At 48.5% G+C, this 19,045-nt stretch overlaps 1 protein-coding gene across 1 annotated transcript; it reads right to left on the bottom strand.

Moving 5' to 3' along the window:
* Positions 1–6,176: 6,176 nt before the first annotated feature.
* Positions 6,177–19,039, bottom strand: ARL5A (ADP ribosylation factor like GTPase 5A). The gene is made up of 6 exons (XM_027656257.1): positions 18,942–19,039; positions 17,198–17,258; positions 14,552–14,699; positions 13,423–13,506; positions 11,646–11,797; positions 6,177–10,986 (listed from the first exon to the last, which is right to left on the bottom strand). Exons 1-6 carry the CDS (start codon positions 18,985–18,987, stop codon positions 10,938–10,940), a joined length of 540 nt encoding a protein of 179 aa, XP_027512058.1. The 5' UTR covers positions 18,988–19,039; the 3' UTR covers positions 6,177–10,937.
* Between the last annotated feature and the right edge of the window lie 6 nt (positions 19,040–19,045).

Raw genomic sequence — 19,045 nt, 5'->3', positions numbered from 1 at the left:
CAACTCAAAATCTTCAGGTTTTGGAACAAGAATTGAAGTTAGTAGAAACTAGGAAAGGAAGGTGAAGTTCATCTCAAATCTCTTCTCCTTCCTGCTGTTTGTAAGATAAATAAACCTTCATATTTTTAGAACATGCCTCGACTTTCCAAACCTACAAGTTTCCCTAGACCTGCATCCTTCTCCCTGAACTCAGCTGAGCCTTGCAGGGAATTTGGAGCAGTTGTTTTTTTATGGATCTGAGCTGAAACAATTTATTGGGAAACCAGAAGCCACTCCAAGTTCCTTTCTATTCCAGACCACCCTCAGGGCACCTCATAAGTGCTCACATTTCTAACAAAGCTTGGCAGCAGGGAGGTCTCACGTGGCACTGTACAGCTCTGCCAACTTTCCACATCACCCCAACAAAGGGATGGATTAACACAGCTGTAACACGGAGCCATTCCCTGCTGTAAATCCTCTGGGATGAAGGGACAGGGCTGAACATGCCCTTTGAAACCACAACCAGTGCATCACCTTAATTCTGCAACCAGATCCGCTGCCTTTTTCCATTCAAAAACTGCCCTGATGTTGCTGAAGAATATTCGTGCCCCAGGTGAGAACAGGGGGAAGACATCAAATATTCACTACTTAGCCCTCCATGCCTTTTTTTGCCCAAGGACCTGCTTTCTTCCCAAAAGGAAACAGAACCAGAGAATCTTGTTAGGGTTGGAAGAGGGACCACCCAGTCCAACCTCCTGCCAAGGCAGAGTGACCTGGAGCAGGTGATGCAGGAACACACCCAGGTGAGTCCAGTTTCCAGGCTCCACACCCTCCCTGGGCAGCTGTTCCAGGGCTCTGCCACCCTCATGGAAAGAAGTTCTTCCTCCTGTAGAGGTGGAACTTACCATGGTTTAGTTTATGGCCACTGCTCCTCGTCCTGTCACTGGGCACCACTGAAAAGTCTGGCATCACCCTCTGGGCACCCCTTGGAGTCATTTATATGCCTTGATGAGATCCCCTCTCAGTCCTCCCTTCTCCAGACTAACCAGGCCCAGCTCCTTCAGTCTCTCCTCACCACAGAGATGCTCCAGACCCTCATCATCTCTGTGGCCTCTGCTGGACCCTCTCCCTGCCTTTCTTGTCCTGAGGAGCCCAGAACAAACTCTGAATAGGAATTAAGTGATTGAAGTAACACTCCCTTTCACTTTTCTTGGGCAAAAGAAGAACTATCAGTCTTCTCCCTTCCAAGGGTTTTCAAATTACTGCAGGGTTTATTTGGAGCTTCTAGTAAAATGGCCTCATGCTGTGCCTCTGGACCCCTCTGACTTCCCTGCAGTTCCTGCAGTCAGGGGAAAAGCAAACGTGCAATTCCTGACTGACACCAGCTTGTCCAAAGATCACAAAAGCTGCTGTGAAAGCAGGTCAGGATTTAGATCAAGAATCTACTCAAGAAAACCCAGCATAACTAAATCTTCCCACCAATACACAGTTCCTGCACCGTTTGCCCTCTCATCCTGCAGGATGCCAAGCAGTGGACCTAAAGTTCCCACACCCAGATTTTGGTGTCACAGCCTTTAACTGCAACCTGGGTCTGAGACTTTTTTTTTTTTTTTAATTTCTTTTACTCTGCCCATTTAAAAGGAACATATTTCTGTGAAAGGTTCCAACTGTAAAACCGGGCTGGACATTGCAACGTGCTCCACATTCCAGCCTTGCATGGCTGGAGTGGTGTCTCATATCCTGAAATACCACCTGCAGCAGCCCATGAAATATTAAGGCTCCCCTCTAGCTGTGGCCAGGAATACCTTGCAGCAGCAGTTCCCAGGGGCAGAACGCTCCGAGAAAGGTCACTGACACAGCACAAAGGGCACCGACACAGCGGCCACCGGGAGCAACTCTCCTCGGCACTATTATTAACAGCCCCAGCAGCCCTCGGGAATCTGCAGCGGCTCCCACGGCCCCAGACAATGAGAGAGCCGGCTGCTGAAGGCAATTAAGGGACATTTAATGGCAATAAAGGGACGTTTAATGACAATGGGGAATGATACCATCACAAATAACATCCCCAGTCTCCTTTGCCATCGTGCTATGCTGTCCTAGGAGCAACATCCTCAGTGGTGTGACCTGCAGGAGCTCAGGAGACTTCTGCAAACTGAAGTGATCCCACCAGTGGCATGAACAGGGATCTTACCTGGATAACTCACTCCAAGGACTCCTCGAGCCCCTCTGCTCTGGAGCCAGGCTGGGAGAGCTGGGGGTGTTCCCCTGGAGAAGAGAAGGCTCCAGGGAGAGCTGAGAGCCCCTTGCAGGGCCTAAAGGGGCTCCAGGAGAGCTGGAGAGGGACTGGGGACAAGGGATGGAGGGACAGGACACAGGGAATGGCTTCCCACTGCCAGAGGGCAGGGAGAGATGGGATATTGGGAAGGAATTGCTGGCTGGGAGGGTGGGGAGGCCCTGGCACAGGTTGCCCAGAGAAGCTGTGGCTGCCCCTGGATCCCTGGAAGTGTCCAAGGCCAGGTTGAGCAACCTGGGCTGGTGGAAGGTGTCCCTGCCCAGGGCAGAGATGCCCCCCAAGCCCCCAGTCCCTCCTCACTCCCACAGGGGCTCAGTCTCACACACAGATATCTCCACATTTTCCCATTCCTGTCAAAAATAACTCAGGCTTTTAATGCACCTTTTCTCTGCAATAGGGGATCAAGGAGCAAGAAACTTTACTCAATTCATTAAATAGTTCTAATTTCAGAGAGTCTGGCAGACTTTCAGCTCGTTTCTTTTGAAAACAATTCCAGGGGAGGCTGAACTCCTGGTGACTTCATGGGGCTTTTTATAAAGCGACTTAATGAGGGTGGAGGGACAGAAACAGCTGCAGAATCACCCTGGCTGTGGCAGAGATGCCCTGAGCCTTCAGCAAGGCCACCCCCCCCCCATGTCTCCCAGGGAAGATGCTCATGGAACACGCTGGTTTTCAGGGAAGGAGACAACTTACCTTCAATTTGGGAACGTCTCGTGACAGATCCTGATCACGTTCTCAGCCTGTGCTCCTTTGTGTTGGCTTAATTAATTTTTAATAATTCCTTTCCCAATCTGAACATTCAGCGCTGATCGGGTTCCACCGAGTTGAAACACTTTCCGTGCTGGAAATTCCCTGGCAAGAACATCTTTGCTGAAAACTACAACTGAAGATCAAAAAACTCTCGCAGAAGCGCGTTGTCGACCCACAGGTTTCCGAGCAACAAATGTTTTTGTTCGTCCCATTTGGCTTTGTTTTGCAAAGCGAGTAAATCGTTTGCAGGTGTGAAAGGGAGTCGTTCCCATAATGAAACCGGCTGTGGAAAAACAGCAGCAAAGGTGGCAGTGGCAGGTTTGCTGAGGAAGGACTGTTGTTAAAAAGCAGAAGCGACACAGACTAAGGCAAGAGTAATGACAGGCTGTCCTAGGCAGTGCAGGCACCACGGAAAACCCCGTGGAATCGCTGTGAATGTCTGAGCTAAAAGCTCATCCTGAGACAAAAAATTAACTTTCAGGGGTTACTGGTCTGCCCAACAGATCATTGAATTACTCCCTCACGGTGATTTGGGCTAAGAGGGGTTTTGAGCAGCACGTTCAGCTGCCGGGTTAGAGGAGAGATGATGGTTGCAAAAACAGGAGTGGCACAGGAGGGACTGGACAGGGATAAGCCCCTTTCCCATGGGTGGAATAAGAGGATCTTTAAGGTCCCTTCTGACTCAAACCATTCTGGGATTCCACCACCTCTGCTTTAGGAACACAGAGCCAGCTGAAATCCATTGAGCTCCAGCTCTGCAGCAAAACCCAGGAGCTTCTAAAATCAGCTGCAAAAGCTCCAGCACGAACAGGATCTCACCTCAAATTCTGAACAGAAAAACCCAAATCCTGACTCCAGTAGTGCCCTTGACCCAGGATCCTCCTTCCATCCACAAGAACCTCCACTGGTCCCAGTCTGCCATGGCTGGTTTCAGCTGGGAATGTTGTAGACTAATAAATAAGATGTTGCCATAAAAAGGCCACAGGGCTTCCATCCCCCTGACAGATCCCAGGACTGACTGAGCCCCTTGGATACAGCAAAATTCCCGGGGATAAAGAGCTTTTAGTGTGAAGTATTTGCTGATAAAAAGGAGGATCCTGCCCCCATCTGGCCTCCCTAAAGGGAGCAGGAGCTTCATATCCTGAGGTGGAAGGGACTCACGAGGACCATCGAGTCACACCGTGGGTCAAGACTTCCCTTCTTTCATCAGCTCAGCCTGTTCCCTGCAGCACCTTTGGCATCCCAGGCATGGCAGATCCTGAAGGAATTCCCTGGCCAGCTTGATACCAACAGTTTGGTTTAGCTGTTCCTCTGATATCACAGAGTCAGAGAATCAGCTGGGTTGGAAGGGACCTCCGAGATCATCAAGTCCAACCACCGTGGTTCCCAGCCCATGGCACTGATGCCACATCCAGTCTCATCTTAAAAACCTCCAGGGATGGAGAATCCACCCCTTCCCTGGGCAGCACATTCCAATGCCATGAATTCAGGTTTCAAAGCCATAACCCGGGTAAATAATGACAGGATTCAACAGGACAAGGCCCTCCCTCTTCAACATTTACGCTGAATCTTTATATCTTTTTAAAAAAATAGTTTAAACTTAGTGTAAAAGAAAGTTTAGTTCTCATTGTTCCCAGAGATCTGCATCTCTTTGCACGACCCCAAAAGTTGCCTACATATATGTACATGCACACATATTTATATTTGAAGGAGAAAAAAGCCTTCTAGTTCTGAAGAATGAAGGCAAAAAGCAAACTGGAACTGAAAAATTAATAACAAGAATTAACTCTATTGACTACTGTCAATGTTGTCGACCATTCTGTAGTTTTGCACCTAATTCGACCTCATATTAAAATAAACCCATTTTCAGAGAGAATAAATCAACGCAAATAGAGAGTAACAACATAACCTGTCATTTAAAAAGTGGTAAACAGGATCAAGAAAGTGCTGTATCAATTAAAGAAGCAACAATGAGGGAGAACACAGCAGTCTGACTTACACAGTGGAGAAAAAAAAGCCAAAAAGCAACATTTTGTGTTAAAAAGTCTCTTGACAGTTCCGTGCCCCACAGGTAAAAGCCTAAGGAATGCCCAGTTCAGAGGAACCCTGGGCTAAATCACACAAAAATAATGTGTGATGGTGGTGGCTTCTTTTTGAACCACCTTGCATTTTACTGGAGTCAAAGGGAAACCAAGGGCAGTTCTCAGGGAAGTTGTAGCAAAGCCAAGGAATAACCGAGTTCCGAGGAAAAGGAACATTCCTTCACCCACCAGCAAAGACATCCCAGGAGAACCATGGAATCCCAGAGTGGGTGGGGTTGGGAGAGACCTTAAAGCTCATCCAGGTCCATGTAATCTTTAAACCCAGCCTTGGCTCCGTGGGTTTTGCTTTCCAAGAAGTTCCCTGTAACCCCTCGAGACTCCCCAGTACCCCCCATGTGCCCCTCCTCCCTATTCCCATCTCACAGCCCCGGGATTCAGCATTTTCGACAGGAAAACAGCATTTCACACTCATTTTAATTCCCATTCTGCACAGACTGATCACCAAACTTGTCCCTAACAACCCTCCCCAAACAAGCCCCCCCTCTCCCAGGTTTGGCAGGGCAACACATTTCACCCCAAACAGCCCCAAAATCTCGGTCAGAAATCATATATTTGCCTGAGAAGCTTCACTGCAACTCATGCACACACAAGGTTTAAAGCACACAGGCACGTTCTGACAAGTGATTTCACCTCAAAAATCATAAATACTGGTAGGTTTTAAAGAATTAGCCGTTCTGACATCACCTATAAATGCATATATAGGATGGCACAGAGCTCCCCACCCCAAATCCAGACCAAATTTGTGTTTGTTCCACTCCAACAAGAATCAAAACAACGGGATGAGTTCCCTTCAGCTCCACAAAAACCAGATTTTAAGAGACAGAAAGAGGTAAAGGGGCAGCAATTCAAGGAATGTCCTGATAAAATTACGGGGGGGGGGGGGGGGGGAAGTAGCTTAATGGAATCATGGTTTAAATTTATTATAATAAATAGCTTTATAAAATGTTTTAGCTGAATTACTTCAATATCCAAGCGTGAGTTCAGACTCCAGTGCTCCAGCTGGGAACTTCCAGCCCTCCAAAGTGTCAGGATTAATCTGAAGCCATAATTTCACACGTTCTGGAATGAGATTTTATTGCAGTCTCAGCATCAGCCACATTTCTTTCAGAAAGGAGACAAAGGGAAGTACAAAGTCCAAGGGATCCCAGGGAACCTGACCCCGTCCAGGTGATCCACGTGGACACACAGGGATGTGACTTGGCATTTGTAAACAACAGCCAGGCAGGAGGAGGCAATGACAGCGTTGGGAGAGTCACCTGGGAAGTTCATACTCCAGGAATTGCAGGTTTAGTGCTGGAGGGTGGAACTGGAGCCAGTCCTTGGTCGGTTCCCTCCAACGCAGGCTCGGAGCTGAGCCCTGGGGCTGCAGGATTCCAGGGTTTGGAGAAGAACTTGGAAAGAAATGTGTCAAAAACATTCATGGGAACATCACATGGACAGAGTTAAACTGGATCCTCTGTCGTACACCCCCAGTTTTATTTCTTACCCACGGACATGCTCACCCTGAGCTGGTTTGTTTGGTTATTTTTTAGCCTCTCCAAGACAATCCCTCTTTTCTTGGCCCCCTCTCCCACCCTCCCTGGTGGTTTCACCACCAATCCTTTCCTTCAGGAAGGATTCACACAAGGTGACACTGAGCTGATGATGCACAAAGAACCACTCCCAGCCTCCCAGGGAAAGCAGCATTTTCTGCCTTCGTTCACTCTCAGCCAAGTTTTCTACAGTTACAAAGAGGAAAAGCTTAAAAACCCCTCCCAGCTCGGTCCTTACTCACCCCAAATCCACCTTCAGAGGCTGAGGGTGGTGCAGGACTCACTGCACTGTGGATAAAGCTCCAATCCAAGATAAAAATGAACCACTTGTAAGGCAAGAAGGGAATTTCTGCTTGTGATTCCAACACAGGATGTAAAAAGTCACAGTGGCAGCCCCTTGTAATTTGCCATTTTTATCCATTTAATGCACTCACTGCAACAACAGACTCCAGTCACATCTGTAATTCCAACATTTTCCTTCCTTAGTCCCATCTCTGTGCCTCTGGGATGGCCCTGCCCTGCCCAGGGATGCAGCACTGGCTTCAATCCCACTCATCCCAACGAGCTCCAAATGGCTTTTCAGCCCTAATTCCAGTGCCAAAGTGAACATCCCACCAGCCAGAGAGGAAGGAGCCACTTCCACCAGGAGGTTCCAAGGCCAAGGATTCCTGGACTGAGTTATTTAAACAGGAATCCCAGCCAAGCACCCTGAAACAAGGACAAATCCCATCTTTCCCATCCCAAAGCGGGCTGGGTGATGCCTGATCAACGGAGAGCACTTGGGATGGAGGGGAGAATGGTAACAAAATCATCACAAATCACCTCAGAACTGCTGTGTGGGGAGGGCAAACCCACTTGTTTCCACACTCTGAGATGCTTCTATAGATATATTTCTATTCTAAGGAAATGGAAGTTGTAGCACAGGAGGAAAACCGGGATTGTGGAATTAGTTTTAGGCACTCGAGCTGCAGAGGCTGTGGAAGGGGCCTGTCAGGTCCATTTACTGCTCACACACTCCCCCTACACCCCACAGGGGAGCAGCTCCTCAGCCTCCCTGAAAGGAAAAAGATTAACAAGTGAAGCTTGGGAGACCCCTGCTCACATTTTCCAACTCTATATTCCACCTCTCCTCACAATTAAAGGCCTGGGTAACTTTCAGATTCCAGAGACCACTGACCAAATTTATTACCTGCTAAACCAAGAGAAACATTTTAAGTATTATTGAAAAAGGGCTTAATGCGATTTTTTTTGCTCCTAAAATGCCACTCTGCAGCATAAACTTCAATAACCAGTTTTTAAGGCCTCTCCCTCCTCTGTAGAATATCCTAAGGAAGAATTCCATATCCTTAGAAGGAATTGCACAGAGAACAAAGGCAAAGCTGGAAGCCAAGGCAGCACAACACCGAGGGTCAAACACAACCAAGGTCACAGCTCAGGGTAAGACAATCCAACAATTCCCAACAATCCCCAAGTGGAGCTGGGAGCAGCACTGATGCAAAGTTCCCTTGTTTTTCTATGGACAAAGCTGGGAGAAAAACGGGAATTGTCCTGCAGGGAAGGGAAAAGAAAAAGCTGTAAACAAGAAGCTCAGCCACAAAGGGTCTGAGAGATCAAAAGTTTGGCTGCTCTTCTTGGGGACTGAAACATTTTTAACTTCCCACACGTGAACTTCAAAGCACCATCACAGAAACCATTCCAGGGGGGTTTGGAATTGTTGGCAATGGGGTGACAACCCCCACCACCCCCCCCGACTGAAAATCAGCTTCTAAAGCCCAGCTGGGAGTGCCAAGCCCTGGACAAGCTGCAGGCACAGGATGTGTCAGTGAACATCAGGCACCTCTGAGTTGTGGCCACATCTGCCCCCAAAAATACAGAAGAGACACAAAACTCGTGGCTACACATGCCATGGCACACCTTGGTTGGAGCTGGGTTAAGGCTGGCTTGTTTTCACTGTCCCCCCACACAGAAAACAGCTCAAATATTGGGTTATAAACCCCTCAGGGCACCAAAGACACCGTTCAGCAGCCAGGCTGGGTGTGCAGGGACCTCCAGCTCCTCGGGGGCTGCTCCTGAGCCCCAGGGGAGGGCAACCACGAAAGTGGAAGTGGCCAAGAGAGGGGAAGAGCAAACCCAAGATAAGCCCTGTGTAAACACACAATGTCTGGTCAAACACAACCCACACCTGGAGAAACCACCACACACCTTCGTTGCACGGACACAGAAATGCTACAAAGGTCCAAACGAGCAGCAAATACCCCAATACAGCTCCATCACTGCCCTCTCATTAACAACAACTCCTTTTCTTAACAACCAACCCCCAGCCTGAGTGAACGAGCCTGGAGCTGTCAGCGTTTAACACCTCGGAGGGATCAAAGCAAAGACTCACAAACCAAACACTTGGGTTTAGAAGCAAAGTCTGCTTTTTCTTTTTTTTTTTTCTTTTTTTTTTTTTTTGTTTTCCAGACTAGAAAATGTACAGTTCCATTCCATGTGTGTGCACGGAGCTCGTTGCTTGTAGATACTGTCAGAGAGACAGAGAGAGCCTCTGCAGGAAATTGTTAATTCTTCAAACATTGATACAGTTTGCAATACACCAGTTAAATACCAAGATCTATGTGCATGCACTATGGGTATATGCATGTACACCTTAATGTTTAACAGAGACAGCACATCCCCCGGCCAGGGAGCCTCAGAGATACCAAAAAAATAGATTAAAAAGGTCAATTCTTTCCCTGCCTTTGTTAAAGACAGATTTTTGAGGCTGCCTCCCTTCCCTTTCCCCGGGGGGATCCACGTGCTCCCAGGGAGGCAGGAGCACCACCAGCCAGATTATCCCAGAGAGAAGCACCTTAAAAAGTTCAAACTGAGCTTTTTCTGTAAAATGCCTTTTCCATCCTCCTCAGGAAGGGAAGGACACCTGAAGCACAGGTTGGTTTCGTTCTGCTGCCCTCCCCACACCTCCCCAACAGAAGAGCCTGTGATTAAGGCCACGTGCACTCCCCACAGCCCTGACATGTCAGACCACCATCCCAACTGCCTCCAGCCTCTAAAATGGGAATTCTGGACACCTCCTGCACGGGACAGGCATCCCACCAGGTGCTACAGCAAGGAAAGGTCATCCTAGTGTTCCAAAAGTGCTCTGGGGACCATGCAGGGAGTTCTGTTTTCACCTGGAACTCGTGTGGGTCACTTAGAGCCTTCGAAGTAGTGTCATGTTTTGTCCCCATCCAGTTCCCTATTGATATATCTGCACATTTATGTAGCAAAGAGTTTTTCCTCTGAAAAACACTTCATTAGAGTGTGACTTGTATGACTCCAGTGGGACTGTCAAACACACTTTTGTGCCTCCTCTTTGGTTTATAAAAAAAAAAAAGACATTTTTCCCTTTTTGACAGCTGAAGGTACTTTTAGACCTGAATCAACCAACCAGCAAAGGAGAGCAGTGGGCAGGACGTGCACCTGCAGCATCACCCAAACAACAACTGCAACAGGAAAGGAAAACCCACCTCCTTTTAAACTCTCAGGCAAATTTGGCCAACACTGTCATTCAAATCTCAATCCACGTGTGCCCCAACCCATTCCAGCCTCCTCCCTACCCAAAACATCCCGTGGAAAAGCAGCCATGGGCTGAAGGGAGGGTCTGTCTGTCCAGCTGTGGGAGCCAAGGTCTGGTGGACACAGAGGGAGAGCCCTGGGACACGAGGCCGTGGCCACGTCCCACGTTGGTGCTGCTGCCAACAGGCTGATTGAGAGTCACACACTGCTCTGAACGGATTGCAAGGAACTAAAGTTGAGGTATAAATATACACAAATATGTACAGTTCACATACAGGAAAATAGGGTTGCATTTGTAACATCGGTAACCTTAAAAATACTGGAGGAGTTGATACCTAAGCCAGTGATTTGTTGCTGATTTAACTGGAATAATGAAGCCAACATCTTCCACTAGAGAGGGCTACAATGGGATAATAAAACTCTAAATTAAAAGCTCCTTTCCTCTTGCTTCATCTTCCCCACGCCCAAGGCTGGACTGTCCCGAGGGGCTGCAGCTTCTAAAGGTTGGTCACAGCTTTGAAACGGATCCTCCCAGGAAACCAAACCAAACTGGAGCCAGGGCTGCACCTTTCCCTCTGGGAATGGTCCTCCTTCCTGTACACTGTGTGTGGGCAGCTATGTAGAAAATACAGTTGCAATCAGTTCAGTATAAATACATCCACCCCACCGCCTCTGCCGGGGAACAGCTCCCCTGGAGCAATGTCTGTGCAAAGAGGGCACCAAAAATCATCTGATCTTAAGTCTTGACATCATCCACTCCAGTCCTTGGCACAGCCTGTGAACAGAAGGGACAATGGTTAAGGGATTCATGCACTTCTGAGAGGAACTCCAAAGGTAATTCCACGGCATCAGCTGAAATTCTTCCCATGAATCATTTCCAGGAACTATCCACGCCAAGTGTGGCGTTCCCTACACCCTGTTTTGGAGTGAGACACCTCAGATCCTGGCACTTCAGGACATGAAGGTCTCTCTAACTGGGATTACTCTTAATAAACCAGAACAGATTCCAGGTCATTCCCACTGGGCTCTCATTAAGCCCAGTTCACACACAGTTTTATCTCTGTGAGGTGAGACCGTGGATTTGATGTAAAATTTGATTTTCTGACCATACTGATCCTAAGTCAGTGTGTCCTGAGCCCAAAATAAGTGTCAGGATTATTAAGTGGGGAGGCCCTGGAATGAAATTCCCAGAGAAGCTGTGGCTGCCCCATCCCTGGAAGTGTCCAAGGCCAGGTTGGAGCAACGTGGGATACTGGGAGGTGTCCCTGCCCATGGCAGGGGGTGGGACAAGATGATCTTTAAGGTCCCTTCCATCCCATCTGGGATTCTGGGATTATTATTCTGGGATTGTTACTGAGAGGGGAGGAATGTGTGTTAAAACCAAACACTAGAATAACCCCCCCAAATAACTCCAGAGCCAGGAACCCCTCTTACCCCTCTCCAGTTAGAGCACAGCAGGCCTGAATGTGCCACTGGTGATCCTTAATGGAAGTGAGCTTCAGGAACTGGGAGATCTCAGCCACTGTCATGCACTCCTTCACATCCTGCTTGTTTGCAAAGATCAGCAAACCTGCTTTTTTCAAGTCCTGGGGAGAGAGAGGAGAAGAGAAGATGATGACAAAGCAGCCCCTGGAGGCAAATGATGTGATATCAAAGAGAACCCTGAGCCCCATCCAAAAATCCTGCAGGAAAACTGCTGCAGGGGGACATGGAAGGGCAGGAAACCCTTTGAGCCAGCAGCCCAAACATCCAGGCTTTGCCATGGATGATGTGCAAAACTCAGCACAACGTTCTGCTGTGCTCCAGGAGGATCAGAGCACCTGTATCCCTGTGCAGCACTGAATTTGGGAACAGGGACTCTGTGGAAAAGCTTGTTTGGCCTCCAACTGCTTGGAATTACACCAGTGCAGGGGTTATTATGGAAAATGTCTCCCTTGGAAAGCAAAAAGGTGTTCCCAGGAAGCCAAGCCAACTCAGGCATTAACTGCCTGTCGGGCACACTGATGTTTACAGGCAGCAAAATTAATTCCCAAACCGCCACCTGGTCCAGAAAATACTTGGAACCAACCTGGGAAACTCAATTTTGCCTCAACAGGAGCTCAATGGAACCCCTGGGCAGAAAGGAAAGATTTCCAGGAGCAAAGAAAAGCCATTTAAAATAAATATTTGAGTTTCCTTTCGGCCTGTAGGTATTGCTGTTCTCTCCAAACAGCCTGGAAACATCCTGCTGGACAACAATGGGCACATTCACTGGGGGGTGGGTCAGGAATCACATCCCAACACGGAGCAAGGGCTCCTGCAGCCTGGAATTCTGCACTTTCCTCATGGCAAATTTGAATTAACAACTTCTGCATCTTCCTTTGTTAGGAAACAGAAGATGCAGATTAGAATTTACTTGATTGACTACAAGTTGAACATCAAAAAAATAAAAAAAAAAAATAAAAAACCCCAAAAAAAAAAAAAAAATAAAAGATAAATTCAAGGCACTGTTTTTTTTCTCCAAGGAAATCCATAGGCAGGGCTTTGCCCTTCCTGCAGCCCAGGGACTGTGGCTGTAGCTTAAATATAGGTGCCATATTTTGGGATGTAATGCCATCATTTTCATGCAGATTTTTTTACTCTGACACTTAAATTTGGAAGCTCAGCATCACCTCACACACACACACACACTGATCCAGTTTGCATTCAGGTCGTGCCACAGGTACTGCCTGGCTTAGACATCAGGATTTATGGCTCAGAGCCAGAGAGCTCAGGTTTAGACCTGACACAGAGCTCAGGTTTAAACAAGGACTTTGCAATTTAGCAGCTTCCACTCTCCCCTGTAATTCCAAACACAGAGCAATGGATGGCCATGGGCTGCCTGTTCCTCCAGTTTTACACCTGGTTGCCATAAAACATGTCATTATTTCACTGAAAACAGAACATCAGGCAACCCCCAAGTTATCAAAAAAGTGATTGGTTTATTGCAGGAAACAAGGGGTTTTTTTAAAGGATCTAATTCAGAGATTAACATGGATTGAGGTATAAACACCACAGAACCAGACAGGTGCCAAGTGCTGTTTCCCTGAAGGAGTCTGACAAATTTAGGATCAATTTACAATTTATTGGGAGTTTCACAAAAGACAGTGCAGGGTGGAAACCTGCTTCCCTTAACACGTATCACACAGATAAATATTAAAATAAATATATTAAAGACCCAGGGTTTACTCACCTCATGTGCCAACATTTTATACAGTTCTTCCTTAGTCACAGAGATCCTCTCTCTGTCTGTGCTGTCCACCACAACTATCACAAACTGCAAAAATTGAAGTTATTAGAGAACAAACCCCTTCTGCGTGGCCAAATGTTCCTGGGTCCTGCCCAGGCCCCTGCTCCCATCCCATTATCCAGCTGGATTATCACCCCTATCCCACCCTCTCCCCTCAGCCCCAGTGGGGAGTCCCCCAGCCCTGGGGTGGTTCCCACAGCTTGTGCTGTGGTTTGGGGACAAAGGCAGCTCTGACACAACTTGGGACTTTCTGTTCTCCATTTTTAAGGGAAAAAATTCATACTGAAAGTGAGGAAATTCTCTGTAATCCCAGGTCTGGGGTTGCTCCTTGCCTGGCACAACTGAGGCCCCACAGAGATCCCTCAAATCATTTGCTGCAGCCTTAAAAACATAAACTGTTATCAGCTTTCTTTCTCTGGTTCTAAAACTAACAGGCAAATAGGGATTCAAAAAGTCAAAGAGCCCACATGCAGATAAATGTCACAGAATCCTTTAGGCTGGAAAGGACCTGGAAGAGGTCACAACATCTCACAGGGAAGCACAGGAGAACAAAGGCAATTATTGTAAGAATTGTATTTAACCACAGATAAATATAATTTATAGAAGATAACTGTATTGAAACCATATTTGACAGCACACAGGAGACCTTGATTTGAAGCATTATTTTTATCAAGTTATGTGCTTGATAAAATGTATATATATATATATATATTTATATGTGCTGCAACTTCACTGCTGAAGATTTCTGAAAACTCTTTGGGGTGATGAAGTAAAGTGATGATGGGATCCCAAAGTCTTGGGGGAAAACTTTTGGAGTCTCCTCCTTATTCCTGAGGGGTCGGACAGGTTTTGGAGGGAGTGGTCACGGACAATGAGGGAGGAACTGTCAACATGGGGCTGCGCAATCCCAGAGTGAAATCCCCACCAACAGGATTTGTGCCAGGGCATTCCCTGCCCAGGGAGGGCATTCCCTGCCCCAAGAGGGCATTCCCTGCCCCGGGAGGGCATTCCCTGCCCCGGGAGGGCATTCCCTGCCCCAAGAGGGCATTCCCTGCCCCTGGGAGGGCCCCACCTCGGTGTTGGTGTAGTAGGTGTTCCAGGAGGAGCGCAGGGACTCCTGTCCCCCGATGTCCCACATGAGGAAGCGCGTATTGTTCACCACGATCTCCTCCACGTTGCTCCCGATGGTGGGGGACGTGTGGACAACCTCGTTCATGGAGCTGCCCGGGGAACAGGGACACTGCAGTCACCACCAGCACCCCCACACCGGCCTAATTCCAGAAATCCCACCCCTGGAGGGCGTTCCCAGCTCAGGGGGGAATCACAGACACCGTCCCAGACAAGGGGCGAGGGGGGGAGGCGCATAAAACCAAATCAAACCAGCAATAAAATAACTCACTGAGCTGTGGAACAATCAAATTAGAGAGCTGAGAGCACACTCCTGAATACGACTGTGCTATAATCCATTACAACAGAAAGCTGGGGGAATTTCCCCCTCAGAAGCTGTTTGGAGCTCACAGCTTCTTCCTTCTCCAGGCCCATCTTGGCACACGTGGGACAGAGCAGTTGTTTTGCTCCAAGAACGTGGTTAAGCCACAAGATTCCCAAGGTTTCAGGAAAACAAGAGCTCCTCATCCAGCCCTGCTGACACACCACATCCACTACATCCCACTCTCCTTCCAGGGCAGGCCACTGAAAACAGATTTTATCCACAACCCAGTTGCTTTATGCCCAAACTTCCCCCTCCAGCACAGTCCAAAACACAACTTTTTGGAGACATCCAGTCATTAAATATTCCAAATATATTGCTTGGAGATCCTGGGTGTAACTTTGTCACTGAGACCACCAGCTTCACACCAAATAACCAAATGTGTGCTCTGGATACTCCTGAGGTTCAAACCATTTAAACTCCACTTTAACAGGCAAAAAATTTAACAGCGGTTTCAAAGCAAACCAATTTTCTAGGAATTTAATTATTTGTTTCTTCTGATACTCTTGATGTATTTTGTCATTACATATGAGGTTTTTAAAGTTTCATCAGAGGTTTTGGTTACAGTGACAGCAATTTGAGACTTGTAAGGTGCTGGAATATTTCCTGAAGAGGACACTGGGAGCCAGGGAGCTAAAGGGATGGTCCAGCGTTCTGGAATGGAATCCCAGTTAGGAATCCCAGTTATCCAGTGTCTCACAGCATTTAACAGGAAACCTGCTCACCACACACACTTGAAGGCAAATATTGGAGAGAAGGAGAAGGACTGGGAGGACCCTAAAATCAAATGAAGGATAACAATGATGCCTGGGGCTGATTTCATATTTAGAACCGGGTTTCAGCAGAGTTCTTTCAAAGCTTGGAAGGGACTTATGATCCCCTTTCCTTGACTGAACCCACAGCCTTTCCCATTCCAGCTGCTGGCATCTCCCAGTTTGCAGCAGGACAGGTGGGGTAACACCATTTCTAACACCTTTTCTGATCACAAACTCCCACTGAGGGGAGGGAGATCTGAGCACAGAACAGGAAGGAACAAAGTGTCTGTAAGAGGGAAAATGGGATGTGCAGAGATGGGGGAGGGCTAAGGAGGGGTCAGGCAGGAGGAACAGAGCAAAGAGGGAAGGGGGATACCAGAAGAGACATGGGAAAGTCCTGTGGAGCTAAACTGGGTATAAAGGAACAGGACACACAAAGATCCACTGTCTGAAAGGGAAAATAAAACACTGAAACTGCAGAAATAAGGGGAAGAACTGAGAGACATCTGTGAGGAAGTGGAAAGTCACAGCAGTAAATGCACCAGGACAGCCCTGAGCTGTATTAAAAAATACCCTTCACTCTATCTGTGCTTTCTAAACCATCTCACCCACTAGATAAATCCCAGCCCCATCCTTTCCCTCTGCCTGCAGTGTGAGGGCAGGAGCAGCTGGAGGTGCTGCACCAGTGCCACGTTTTGGAAAGGCAGAAGCAGGTCAGAACGTGACAAACCCCAAACGTTGCCAGAAAGCACATTTTCAATGCAGGGCTGGAGCAGCAGGGCCACATCTCTCACCAGGAATTATTCCTGGTGCTGCCTCGGCAACACTTCACGTGGGAAAGGGCCAATCTGTTCCCAACACAGACCTTGAGCTGCTTGTGCCACCCAGGAGCTTCTGTGCACAAACGTGTACCCTCTTATCAAACTGCAGCTCAGGATCTGAGATAGAGAGCTCCTATGAGCCTCTTGTACAGCAGGGGCAAGGCTGGGGCAAGGCAAACACCAGCCAAAGCCACTGGTAAAGGCAGAGGGTGCAGGACAGCAGGAGATGTGGTCCTGGCTCCATCCTGGGATCAGCCCTCCCCCTTCATCCCCAGCCACAGACGGACATCCCAGCACACGAGTCATGGCAGGGAGAGGTGCTCAGCCACTCACAGAGCAATTTGTCTGGTATTTAAATCTGTGCAAAGGATCAGTTTGGCAACACTTGTCCCGTGGCCAACACTCACCCCAATCCTATTTTACAGAGCTGGCAAAGAGCCAAGGCCACGTGTGGTGACAGCACAGGTGAGTGTGTGGTGACAGCACCTGCACAGAACCTCACTCACAGACCAGGCAGAGCAGAGACCCTTCCAACCTCTCACCACCCCCTGCCAGCTGTGAGTAAAGCCACCCAGGGAAGCAGCAACATGCCCAACACACACCTGGGAACACCCCAAAATTCCCCCCCCACACACACAGAGGGTCATACTCACAATTGGTACAGAATGGTGGTTTTCCCTGCATTGTCCAGGCCCACAATGATCACTTTGTGCTCTGAAATGACAACAGCACTAATAAGTCACTTCATTCATTACCGTGACATCAGCTGTGTGTGAGACCTTAGTGCCACGTTTCCCACTGGCTCCCCAAGCACACACTGCCCAGCTCCAGCTGTTCAGACTGTGTGGGGAGCTGCTGCTCCCAGCAGGGAAGGGGCTGGAAACTCATCCCCCTCTGCAGGAACAACTGCTGAGATCACACGGGGATGTTCCCTCCTCTAAACTGCCAAAGCCACGTCCCACTGGAATCCTCTCCCAAGCTCCTACAGCAATCCCACGTGGTAAATGTTCACTTTCCCTTTGCCATGGCACTATCTTGATCTCTTGGCAAGTTAAAAAAGCAGCTTTTGCAAGCAAAACACACAACCAGGCTGAGCTGCACCTGTGAGCAGGGAGGGAGATCCCCCTGTGCCCTCAGTGCCCTCCTTCCCTTCCAGCAGCTCTGGAACCCAGAGGACAGATTTGCCCATGGACATCTGACAGGACACACTCACCCAGTGGAGTTTTGGGTGCTACACAAACCTCCTCTGACGCTCTGGAGCCCCATGCCCAAATCAATTATTACTCTCCTTATCACCAAACCGACTGGGAACTCCACAGCTGCTGTTGAGCACATCCAAACTTAGGATTTCCAGCATGGGTGAGCACAGCCAGCTCCCAGCCCTGTTACACAACTTTTACTGCACAAACAACCAGGACTATTCAAAGTGAAAGCCCTGTGAGAGGGGGCTTTCTTCCCCCCTTGCCCACTGGTCCTCAAGGGCAACAAAAAGCCATTATAAACACTGAGATCAATGTACACTCACACTGATTTACCCCAGGGGAGAGGGAGGGGACAGGGGTCGGGTGAGTGGGGTTTTCTTGAGTTTGACTTTGCCAATATTGTGGGGTTTTGTAGAGTTGTCTCGTGTGCCACCCGATACAAACTCCAGTTTTAGTAACTTTGCATAACTCCACGGTACCGTAGAAGTCTCTGCTTACCTGACCCCACATAACTTTTAGGAACTTTTGTGATGCTATGCCAGCATAGGAAATGTTTGGGAATCAGCTGGATCAGAAGGTCTGGATGCTACAAAAACATTTTGTTGTATTTGCACTAAGTGTTAACGGGGACATAAATGGGACATTGAACCTGCAGGTGTGAAACTCCGCCAAAATCGAATTTCAGGGGCCTGAAGAACACGGAAAGAAGTGTTTTATAGCTAAAGTGACAACTCTGATGAGCACCTTACTCTAAGGACACAGGTGTTACAAATCACAGACTCACGGGATGGTTCGGGAAGGGAAATTATGGATCATCCCGTCCCACCCCTGCCATGGGCAGGGACACCTTCCACCAGCCCAGGCTGCTCCAAGCCCCGTCCAACCTGGCCTGGGACACTTCCAGGGATCCAGGGGCAGCCACAACTAAAGCTATAAATAGCATTTACTCGATAAACGAGCCAGATATCGAGGTTTACCACTTCAAACCACACTCCTGCCTATAAGCCGAAACTACTCGCCACGACGCAACCCGGCCGTATTCCTTCGGCACACATTAATAATGTAACAGCGGCTGTCAGGAACGAGCACTGGGGGGACTGAGAGCAGGGGGGAAAAAAAAAAAGAGTTAAACCCCCAAATTCCCGGAGCGGGTCTCCCCAGCCACCCTCAGCCACCCCCGGCACCCCGCGCTCACCCTGGTGGTTGAAGAGCCTCCATATCCTGGTGAAGAGGATCCCCATGGTCGGCCGGGGCGCTCCGGCCTCGCCGGCCGCGGCAGCGCGGGGGCCGCGGGCGCTC

This window comes from Corapipo altera, unplaced genomic scaffold (genome assembly GCF_003945725.1).
Source record: "Corapipo altera isolate COAL_440 unplaced genomic scaffold, ASM394572v1 68, whole genome shotgun sequence".
In the NCBI taxonomy this organism is placed as follows: Eukaryota; Metazoa; Chordata; class Aves; order Passeriformes; family Pipridae; genus Corapipo; species Corapipo altera.
This window is presented reverse-complemented; position numbering and strand designations above follow the sequence as displayed.